We start from the raw sequence: 11,721 nt of genomic DNA on the forward strand, positions 1-11,721 counted from the left end.
GAATCACCGAGACCTGCTCAAAGAAGGGATCAACATGCCACCGTCTCATCTGCAATAACTAAGTTACCCCGGTAGCCTTCGCCTCGATGATATCCCACGAGATCCCACAAGTCGATCGCAATCAGACAAAAAGAGCTCGTTGCAGCTGGATACTCAAACGAACCTTACGGTGGAGCCTATAAGATCTACGTCATCTGGACCTGACACAGGCTCCCGCCTTGCGCAATTCCGAGAATCCTGCAAGCGATTCTGGTCGAGAGCTACATTGAGCCATGAGAACTCCACGGGGAATGGTACTGAATCGACTGGATGACGATGAAGGATACATTCTTCGGAATAGCAAGGGAAGATGCCTGATGACTGATTTCAAGGTAAAAGGTTGTCATCACCAAGATAGCCTGTCTTGTCATATGATTAATGATGCATGGAATATATAACGCATTAGTCATACAACAGATAACTAGGAAAGAAAGTCATTTAGTTTCTAAGAAACATGAGAGAAGGATAATCGTCTATTGCTTTGTATACAATCTCACTCGTACATACTTGAAGGAGGATAACCATTCCACTCATTAGTATAAGGTTCTGGGGTCTATCATTGGGACGCGAGAGCCTACTTCTAGTTGGCAACACCCCGAGCCGCAGTATACGGAGAATCACTGAGTCTTCAGCAATACAGTCGAGTTCAGCTGCAACCCTTTGATTGACGGACATATAGTACAGTATGATCGGTCAACAATCCTGCGATTCACTCACGCTGTTCTCTTCATCATCTCTTGATCATTTCTCTCAGCCTCATCTAATTCCTCGTGATTATCATCATCGGTTCTCTCACTAGCGCCGCTTCCGGTTTGCGACCTTGCCTGAGGCTGATAAGTAGCTTTGTACATACTGTTCCTACTGTTCACTCTTCCTTCTCCATTACCGCCAAAACCAGGATTGACTCCAGCTTGAACAAGTCTGAATGTACTCTCCCTCCTCGAATTGACCGAAGCCGAAGACACACTAAGCCTCTTCTCCAATGTCGAATCTTCCTTCACGCCCATCAAGTCAGCTTGATCAGGCCCGACCACCCCGGCAGCAGTCAACGCCATCGATCTTCTACGGACCATGACGGCCTGGTCTTTCCACTGTATCTGAGCGGAACGCAGGCGGAGATGTAATCCCCATATTGCGAACAACAACGATAACAGCGAGATGAATGATGCAATCGCAGTACTACAGTAAAAGCACATGTCAGTGTCAGCTCTTGTACTCAAGGCTTTTCTCTGGGTTCTACTGTGATGTCTTTCATCCCGACCGAGGGCCGGGTAGAGAGCGGAAGGGGGAGGACGCACGTAGTCATGACATTCCCACTTGTAGGTCTACCTCCAGCGCGCTTGATACTCTTAAATGCACTCTGCATGAATCCGAGCGAGAGCCACGATAAGACGTTCCCGAAGATGCTGAAGCAGATGATGAAGCTCTCGACGATGGCGAAGCGGAGGTGCCGTTTAATCGAATCGAGGTTCTTGATTTGATAACCAAAGGTGAAGAAGAGCGCGGTAAGACCGATCCAGAGGAAGAAAGTGAGGATCATCCAGTAACATGCCAGAGGGAGGATCGTCTTGACCAGTAATGCTTCTCCGGTATTGATCAGGGTGGAAAGGTATGTGTTGTCACTACCATTTTTCATCCTGTTAGCGGAAGCGGCCAGAGGATCAAGGTGAAGCTGAAGCTCTGAGAGTCAAAGGGACTTACGATAATGCGGCGTAGGTACAATTAATGGTATCTGATTCTGTAATGACGATATCAGCCAGAAATACGATGCTCAGACTAAAGGGCACTTACCACACCAACCCATCACTCCAGCAGTCAGGCGCTCGCCGTCTTCGGTCCTTATTGAAAACCAATACAATCCTTTGATAGGTCCCGGCACAGAAAGCAGGATCAAGATCAACAAGAGTAGAGAGAGGGTGGTGAATCCCAATGAGAGGAAAGGCTGAGATAGAAATGGATGATATATAATTGAGCGGAACATCTTTGTGTTTCGATGTGGTTTTTGCGCTTCACAGTATGGAATGATGTGGTATAATTTCTGCCAATCCTCGGTCCAATGGGTATTTTGGGCTTTTGATACATAAACTTGAGCCCGATCTTACCTCAACGATTTGTCGATCATAATTTATGGGCAAAATGACTCCCATATGTATTCTCGCATCCGGCGGTAAGTCCTTTCTGCTCCGTATTGGGCTTTTGTATGGCCTCCTTTGAGGTACCAATTATGTAGACACGAAAGGGTGACGATCAGCAAAGGATGACATCGATATTTGGTAAAGAGGACCGGGCAACCTTTCAACCGTTCTATTGGAGCCGCACAAAGCAGAGCGGATCGGCGCCGTTGGGGTCAAATTAACACTAATCCTTTATTGATCTACATCCTTGGTATTGCTGTTTTGAGATTGATTGACAGGGGTGATTCGCGGATTGTCACTCGAGAGTCAGGAGTTGAAAGCATAGAGAGTCAGGCATTGATCGGTGCTCCCATGCGGCGACTCGCAGCAGTACGTTTCAGCCGGTCGAAAGGCATGATGATGCTTTGATCCGCTCACCAAACTTTGTGTTCCCGAGTAGAGCACCAGGATACAGCCAGACAGTCAGTCAATCAAGCAGACTCGCAATGTCCTCCTCTATACACCTTCACATGGAACATTCCAGAAAGACTTTGGTGACGTGGTTGATCAAGTAGAAGATAACGAAGAACCTTGAATTGTTCACGCATACTTGACTGATCACTGATCGATATCATTAAATGATCGATAATTTAATGTGGGGTCCGATCACGTTTCACAGAGTTTTGATCTAATTTAGCGTCATTCCAAGCTTAATCTATCAATCTATTTCACCAACTTATGTAATTTCCCGTCATCTCTTGCGCCGACTGGTGAAAAGGTTTGCATTAGACGAGGTACATGTACATAAATGGGAGATCTTCCCATCTTTTTTAGCTCCCTTTGCTTGCTTGCATGGATAAACAGATAAGTTGGCTGATCACTTCGTGATGGAAATGGCTGTTATCGCAGAATCGCTATCGGTAGACAACAGAGAATGGCGCAATCGACACTTACTGACTCTCCGACAAGAGCTGACGGTCGATCTTCACGCTGTGCACGTCGATCGGATTCAGGGTGTATGATGAGAAACCCGAAATGTTAAATCCATATGACCTTCAGGCCCCCGTTATCGAATAAGCTCTGTTCAGCTGCGCAAGTAAGGGAAGACCTCTGTCTTTGATCAGATAGAAACTTCGCAGACATATTGACGTCTCATAATGTGGTCATCCGGTGCACAGGACGAGGATCGTCTGCTGAAACACTGGAACATTCTTTGATCATGAAATGTGCGCCCGCCTGACACACGACGAGCGCGAAAGACCAGGGCTCGCAAAGCTAAGTCTCTGATGAGTTGAAGTCCGAACAACAAAGGACACTCGTCGGAAACAAAGCAAAAGCAGCGAGACTTCCGAGATCTCTTTGCAAACGGCGCTTTCCTCCTTTCTCCGAGTTTCTGGCATTCCGAGGAACCGCTATTTCCCCCAGGTCCCCGACCAAAAAGTGGAGGATGGAGAGCTAGCAAACGGAAGGAAAGCAGCCGCCAAGTTCCTCCGACTTCCTGAGAAGCATCACGCTGTACGAAGAATTGCCAGTAGGGGCACGCGAGCGTTATTACTGGAATCATATCTCCAGCGCCAGCACCGCGTTTCCCACTATGCGCAGTAAAAATAGAACATTCCATCACCCTTGATTCGTTTGGCCAATGACAGAGGTACAGGCGAATACCGGAACGCTTGTTCGATCGGAATATATGAGGGGGTTTAGCTGGATCTGCGCTATCGCCAGAACAATATCTCGCTTCGTTACTCCCTCCCTCCTCGCCTTCCATAGCTGAGCGAAAAGAACGGATTTGAGTCTAGGAACCGCGGATATCATGCAAGCAGCGATATTTTTCACCTTTCTGATGCAGATCGTCCGAAGCGACGATGAATTTTAGCTCCAAATCGAAAAGAAAAGTAATAAAGTAGTCTAATTTAGTCTAATTCTGTGATTTAGGAATTAAGGGTAAGCGGAGTTTTTCCTTATTCCTTGCGTCATTAATTCCGGGAACGTATTCCTGTACCACAAATTCAGATCATATCATCTTGAAGGTGCAAACCAAGTGGGCATGCATATATATAACCGATACACGAGTGGGGATCGCGAACCATGTCCACCACAGAACCCTCGAGAGATAGATAGCTCACATCCGCTTGCTACAAATCACAGCACTACCAAGGTATACCCGCTGATCGACCGACTTCGGGCAAATCGATAAGTTCAGACTCGTCCTCGCAAGTGATCGCCGCGCCGTGATCGTCGGAAAGCTGGTATCGAGGAGACATCCCTCTTGGTCGGGTTCCAACAAAAGCCTCGACCTCTGCGCAACAGCTCGGATACAATCCACCATCAAGCCCCCCACTTTTATATTGAACCGAGCTCAGCGCCCTAATGCTGATTGGTGAAACGACGCTTTGACACGGTAAATATCCATCAAATTCGATCGCCTGCGTGGGGTTCAAGACACATTATCTGCTAGTTTGAAGCACGGATCAACACGGGTGAATTAGAAAGCCTGCGACGATCTTTCAACGTAACCGTGCACGAGCTGTCCTAGCATAGCATCAAGGGGAACACCAAGCAAGCGACACACATACTCCCGTTCATCTCGGATCTCGCTACCACTGTCAAGGCTCGAGCTAAGTCACAACCAGGAAGGAGGAAGAGGCTACTGTCGGGAACGAGGTCAAAGGAGGGGTGCATCACCGATTTCACCTACGCCCTCGGCGAGAAATCATCGTCGTACACCTTTCAGCTCGCTTGGAATTCTCTTCGAATCGGCCTTTGCACTGAAAGGACAAGGCACTCAAGCGAGACGAAGGACAGGACCGGACGAGAGGATCCCTCGGATACTCTACAAGTGGGGGAAGATCTCTCATCCGAAAGACCTGGCCGAACTGCCTCGCGGACAAGCACATTGACCTCTCCTAAATCAGCTGTTCAGGTATAAAATCCCTCGCTGTTGCAACCGTTTATGTAACCTCTAGTGGCAAATACAAGACATTCACAGTGGCGAAAGACATCAACGAGCAAGCGATTCTTTCCCACTACCTGTTACGCCCGTGCAACGACGTGCATCCAACGAAAAATCTCCCGGACGACTATCCCCGCTCCAAGTTGGCGGGACCAAAGCGGAAACGCAACGAAGGAGCAACACGTGAAAGGCGGTGAGTGGGGATGCGCACACCGACTGTCACAGAAGGTTTGGTGCTAAATTTCGTGAAATGATCCGTTAGACGCGATAAAGGATCCTTTGCTCCATCGCGCATCAGTCTGAATCTGGCTAAGATAAATTAATTGGATCCACAAGACACACATAAGTCGAAAATTTTTCGAGATTCCTAGTCCATGAACCATTCCAGCAACAATGATAGCCAAGGGCCAGGGCAATATACGCCTTATGATGCTCAACACTTCCCTTATCAATTCTCCTCCGAGTCCTCATCCGCTTCTTCTTCCAACTACCAAATCAACCCGTATCCGCCACAGCAGCAATCCCAATCACAATTCAATCAAGCCTTCAGACCAAGCGCGAGCCCAGAGAATCTCTATTCCTACCATCAACTACCCATTGGTGTGCCCAATATGAGCTACAATCCTGGTCAGCCACCTCTCGTTCCGCAAGGATCGGGATATCTACCGCATCCGCTCCCGGATTCATCAAATCGTTTACAGATTAATGTTCCGCCCACACCTGGACGTTCTGGACCGTCTTCCGCCTCAAAAGCTCTCAGCGGAAGCGGGGAGAACGATCCGGATGGATATCTGTCGGATGCAGATGTAGAAGGCGAAGTCGACCTCGATTCGGAGCATAACAAAGTTCCGGATGGCTTCGTTTATCCTCCGCTCCCTACTCGAAGGGAAACTTATGGATCTCTATCAGGCTCCACAGACTCAATGGTTGACGGATCCGGGGATGCCGGCGAGGTGAAAGAACAGTCGAACAAGAGGAAGCCACGGATCACCTTGCCCAGGGGAAGAGCCTGTGTGGCGTGCAGGTGTGTGCATCATGGAACTACGCCCAAGTCTCAGTGCTGACATTCTGTTACACCACGCGTAGAAACCGGAAACTGTGAGTGACCGAGCAGAAATGTATCTCTTAGTACTCGTATCGCTGATCTGAGATATCTTGCTTCCAAAGGAAATGTACGGGTGACGTACCCTGTCGAACATGTCAAAAGGCGGGTCTGGAATGTCGGTACGAGGAATTACCCCGAAAGAAGCCACGAGCTGTAATTTTGGAAGAGAGGGTCGGTAAGTTGATCGAATGCCGTTCGATGCTCGCCAAGTCAGACAATGAGCTCATGTCACACTTCAGCTGAATTGGAGGCTTGCTTGAACCTTCGCCCTAATGATCCGGTTCCTGTCCGCCCGCCGCACCCCGACTCGGCAAACTCAAATTTCGGTTCACTACCCCAATCTTCCTCATCAGCTAGCTCGAATCCTCCCCATCTATCCCTGGTATCGCATATTGACGTAATCAACCCAATGGCAACGCTCAACCCGCCAAGAGCGGATGTTCCACCTAATTCGGAATTGGAGCTGGCATTGATACAAAGTATTCTACCCTTGGCGCCTTTCATCGGAATACCGCTGCATCCAGCAAGATTCATCGCATTGCTATCCCTACCCCTTGACGATCCAAGACGACCGCATCCTTCTCTGCTGTATGTGCTATTTGCTCAAGCAGTGCGGACGCTGGAACTTGATCGGCCTATCCCACAAATGCCCCCACTTCCCCAAGGACTTTTTCCGGAAGTCCAAACGCCCCTCATTCCGACGCCTAGGATGGATAGACAGACTATCCTGTCTCGTGTGGGAGGAACATCTCTAATTTTCCTGGAAAGGGCACGAGCAGAATTGGACCGCGGAATCAGAACGGTCGATAGATCTTTCGATCTTACACGTGCTGCGATTGGAATAGCTTGGATGCTTTATAGCATGGGCCATTTCATCGAAGGTTGGAATATACCGGTGTCAAGATTGTTGATCAGCTGTGGCTTGCATCGGATCACCGGGACATACGTCCCACCGGACGGTGGTACAGGTATCAGACCTGACCCCTTACCCAAGCCATACGCGGCATCTGCTCAGTATGCTCACTCGCACTCCCTAAATAATCATTCAACCCCTTTCTCTTCCAGTGGTCAGACGGACATTGAGCTGCCCGTTGTCCGGATGAGACCAATCATCATACCTCCGGCAAGAGACGAGATCGAATTAGCTGAACGAGTGGCTACGTTCTGGGCGGCGAAGATGCAGGATTGGGCAGCAGGAATCGGATGGGGCTGGTCAGTCAGTTTGGCGGATGAACTCTGCACCACTGAATGGGCTTGGGGATCAGGCGTCGTCCAGGTATGCTCCCCTTTGACCCCTGAGTACGTGACGCTGACCTATTTCGTAGGCGAAACCCTCTGCAAGTCTGAACGAGAGGCACGCAATCATAGACCTGTACGATGCCGATTCTCCCATGCACTCGTCGGCTACATCGGACACAACATACGTCTTAGCAATCAAGAGTATAGCACTGCTTCATCGGGCTAGCGCGTGAGTTCTTTGAGTTAAATGAGGTGATTGCGAAGCTGAGTACGTGAATGCAGACTGTTCGATCTTCCTGAATCATCGTATCCAAGAATGCTGCCCGACGGACGAATCGGGACATCCTACGTGCCGCCAATCCCCGCAATCCAATCCGTCCAAATCGCGATCCAGCGTTTCCGGCTCCGAGTTCCCGAGGTGTTTCATGACTTCACTCAGAATGTCACACCTCCGTCCGAGACCGTTTATGATGGGATGTCTGATCCGTGGTGGATCGTGTTCCACTCAAATCTCTATACTGCCGAAATGATCGCCTGGCGCGAATTAGCGAATCATCACTCGAATGTATACGAGAATGCCGTCAGATCCGCTAGGGCTTTGGTCAATCTCGTCCGGAGGATACCTGAACACGCATGGGCAAACATGGGTGAGTCCCCACTATTCATTTGATTGTCACCATATGCTGCCTCATAATACCGCTCAACCCTGATATGCTGACGATTATGGCTAGATCTCGTGGTGGCTCTCAATTTGTCTTTGACAGCAAGGTTCCTCTTCAAAGAGTCTACCAGGCTACTAAATCTCGCCCAGCCCATTCCCAATGCTGCACAAATGGCTGCCATGGCGTCAAGCGAAGCCGAGGTACTCACACAAGCTCTCGCCGGCCCTTTCAATCGTTTCAATCCTATTGCCGGGATGCACAGCTTAATCGTGGATCGGGTCAAGGAGGGTTGGCCGGAGAAGGAGGGCGAGTACGAGAGGATATGAGAAACTGTACGGTGAATCAAATCAAGGCCAAAATGAGAATCTGCAACATCGATCCAGCTGTAAACATATTTAGCATTTCACAAAACGCCCATAACGACATACACGACACGATATGGCTCACATACACGAAATAATACCGTCAACAATAGATATTTACGTATATTGCAACGCTTCCTTAGCGTAAAATTCGTATGCATGTCTTTCGCATGAAACCGAATGAATTGGTCTGTTGCCTGATTCGACGCGAAACGCCATTCAATCTTCAGGAAGGAGCCTGTTCGTAAGGAAGAGCGTTACTACACGATACCAGATTCTAATTCAGTTACATTCGTCTGGTGACTTGCGGGTGATATATCGGTCTCGGAATAAAAGCGAGACACATGTGCGTACTCACCTGCCCGAATTAAGGTTTATCCACAATATTATGGAATCGTATACCGTAATTTTGGCATTCCAGTGAAACCGACTTACGTGAATAATGTACAAGATGCTCCCTGCGATGTTTTACGTCTCGAGGTTCCGTCCACTCATTTTACGGTTTCACTTTCTACAGCCCCATGTCAGGTCGGGGTCTGTCGGTCAACGTGACTACACTGGGTCCGGATAAGGTCGCAGTGCAGTGAACGTGAGTATTTCTGTGTCTGATGCATAGATAACAAGGCTCTTTCTGAGTGCGCTACCAGCTTCATCTCCATGAGCAGTAATAACAGCCTCACTCCCTACACTGCTTGGCTTTCAACTCATACGACAAGCTGCTAGAGCGTCTGCACACCGTCGTAACCATCGAAACATATTCAGTGAACGTCTGGGATCATCGAGGCATCGATCAAATGTACACTAACTTCGCTGAGGCACAGAGCGTTGAGCCCATCACGCAAATCAGCGACTGGGATGCGTTCGAGATTGTAAGTTGGTTTTTCTGTCAATTCTAGGAGACGCAAAGCACCACAGGACTGAGAAGACCCCAATCGCATAGTACGGTCCCAGCCTGATCGGTGCTCTGCTTAGTACGCTGGTGCTGGGAATTGTTTGGGTAAGCCCCATCCAGCTCTGCCCAAGCATCTAGTCCGGCTTCGATCGGACGAGATAGTGAGCTGATACTTCATTGCTGCTTTAGGCGGCTGTGAGTATTCCGGTGCACGTGTTGTGAGGGAGATCTCACAACGTTATGGGACCTGCCTCATAGATTTCGGGCTACTTCTACAGATACCCGAAGGACAGGACCGGGACTAAGATACTGGTGAGTCGAAAGGGCGTACCCCTTCCCTTCCTCTTTTATCGCCGGAGGAATCCTAGCTGACTCCCCTGGAACATGCTCACAGGTGCTAGTAAGTGATGCCATAAGTCAATACATCCTCTTCGTCAACGACCGGCTGACAGCGCATCTCACGTAGGCGCTGGGATGTTTGACAACAGCAGAATCCGTCGTCATCTGCTTGAGCGTGATCAAGACTAGTGCTGTACACGCTGGTGATATCCCTTACGTGAGTGCAGCTTTTCTCGCGCCGTCATTGTTTGTATGAATGTGCTTGGCGACAAAACTGATGCCAAATCTCCCACAGGCGATAGCCGTCCAATTCACTCATATTGGCTGGTTACGCATCATCTTTGGGTCACTTGCGGGATACATCACTCAACTGTTCATGATCCGTAAGATCATGTCGCTTTATAAGGCATTATCGTGGTCGAAGAACAGCAAAACAACCAAGGTTGTTTACTGGGCTGCATATTTCATACTAGTGGGTCTCGCAACCCTTAGCATCAGCGGCTGTTTGGCAAACCCTATCTACCTCAGTGTGAGTGCTGAACCCTACCATGCTTCTCGAGCGAATTCACCTATACTGACGTATGGAAGCGCAGACTCTGGAGGACCCGTGAGTTTTCCCATATGTGAGACATGACCGCTCAAACGATCTCCGACCCCCCGGCAGATACTCTTTGGCGGTGCCGGGCTCTCGTCAGTATCGTGTATCAAGCTGGTTATGGATCAGTACTTTCATATGCCTCTTAGTCAGTATAGCCATCCTGCATTGACACTCATTTGAATATACTGACCGAAAGTTGTGACCATGCAGACTCTTGATGTCATCCTCAACATAATGTTCTCCATCCGATTACGAACAGCTAGGGTGAGTGTAAAGACAGTCATGTCTATGTGAGATTTCGCAGATAACAAAGCAAGCTCATTGATCACAACGCAGACCGGCTTCGCAATGTCAAACCGTATTATCGATACTTTGATCGTAGTTCTGCTGAGGAATGGCTTCTTAGTCACCGCATTACAAGTTGCAACGCTGATCTTGTATAAACTTGGGTAAGTGCCGATCTGCCTCTTCGTCGCTTCTCCATCTGTCTGTGTCCGGGCCTCTCAACTCGATGTACACTTACGCTGACGATTATGTCACTTCAGTAAAAGTGCTATTTGGATCGCATTCCCATCTGCTCTGATTTCCAAGATATACGTTTTAACGGTAATATCAATCCTGACAAGACCTCGAGATACTCAGCAGAGCTTCACGAATGGAGTCCTCGAACGACAACCGCAGCCCAGATTGACAGCTGAGTCTGACTGCTCACGTTGTCGAAGCTGTCAATCCTGCAAGATGCTCCAGAGCTGCGCAAGTGCCAGTGGACCGCCAGATACTCCTCAGCCGTTGCTATTCAAAAATGGTCAGACGGAATTCTGTCGGCCTCACGAGAGATGGGAGTCCAGGAAAGGCGATGAGAAAATTGAGGTGGATATACATGAAATGCTTCGGGGGGATTTTCCGGGTAATTGTGGACAAGGGGAAAGTCTCGGTAGATATCAGGGACATATAGTCATACGAGTCGACGAGGAGAAAGACGTATTTATCTCGCCTTCTGACCTTTCCTCTCAAGCGAATAGGCAACCCCGCTCCAATCGTGCACAACAAGCAGAACTTGACGAGCCTTTTGTATGATCTATTATTCGAGTTCCTGTTGTTGAGTACATTCTGTGAATGCACCGGATTATTCCACAGGTGTTGTTTGTGTGGCTGAGGGAGCACCGAATACACCTGAACCAAAAGACTGACGCATGACGTACTAGAACGAGATGCGGCTTCGAGCAGGTTGCTGCGCTCTCGTTATCCTCTCTGTCAGATCCCAGTCTGGAGGCGCAGATCAGGGACACCCCTGAATCTTTAGGTAACTCTTCCATCCCAGCATGGGGAACAATCACGTTGGTCGTTCGGTGATGCCGTCACTTTAATCGGTATCGGTATAATAAACGCATGAGACTTCCAGCCGTTTTCGAAGTGCA

At 48.9% G+C, this 11,721-nt stretch overlaps 3 protein-coding genes across 3 annotated transcripts; 2 read left to right on the plus strand and 1 right to left on the minus strand.

Moving 5' to 3' along the window:
• Positions 1-619: 619 nt before the first annotated feature.
• I303_101236 (uncharacterized protein) lies at positions 620-2,020 on the minus strand (the record flags this gene model as incomplete). Its single annotated transcript, XM_018404604.2, has 5 exons — positions 620-665; positions 757-1,218; positions 1,338-1,661; positions 1,741-1,777; positions 1,831-2,020. 5 exons carry the CDS (start codon positions 2,018-2,020, stop codon positions 620-622), a joined length of 1,059 nt encoding a protein of 352 aa, XP_018267258.2.
• A 3,460-nt stretch (positions 2,021-5,480) lies between these two features.
• I303_101237 (uncharacterized protein) lies at positions 5,481-8,438 on the plus strand (the record flags this gene model as incomplete). The annotated part of the gene is made up of 6 exons (XM_065968296.1): positions 5,481-6,130; positions 6,274-6,386; positions 6,451-7,487; positions 7,537-7,679; positions 7,733-8,097; positions 8,182-8,438. 6 exons carry the CDS (start codon positions 5,481-5,483, stop codon positions 8,436-8,438), a joined length of 2,565 nt encoding a protein of 854 aa, XP_065824368.1.
• Positions 8,439-9,268: 830 nt separating this feature from the next.
• Positions 9,269-11,380, plus strand: I303_101238 (uncharacterized protein; the record flags this gene model as incomplete). Its single annotated transcript, XM_018404606.1, has 12 exons — positions 9,269-9,343; positions 9,415-9,471; positions 9,556-9,561; positions 9,625-9,678; positions 9,761-9,766; positions 9,833-9,922; positions 10,001-10,234; positions 10,299-10,312; positions 10,370-10,448; positions 10,514-10,567; positions 10,640-10,752; positions 10,849-11,380. The coding sequence occupies 12 exons, from the start codon at positions 9,269-9,271 to the stop codon at positions 11,378-11,380; spliced, it is 1,314 nt and encodes a 437-aa protein (XP_018267260.1).
• Between the last annotated feature and the right edge of the window lie 341 nt (positions 11,381-11,721).

The sequence above is a fragment of the Kwoniella dejecticola genome, chromosome 1 (genome assembly GCF_000512565.2).
Source record: "Kwoniella dejecticola CBS 10117 chromosome 1, complete sequence".
Taxonomy (NCBI): Eukaryota; Fungi; Basidiomycota; class Tremellomycetes; order Tremellales; family Cryptococcaceae; genus Kwoniella; species Kwoniella dejecticola.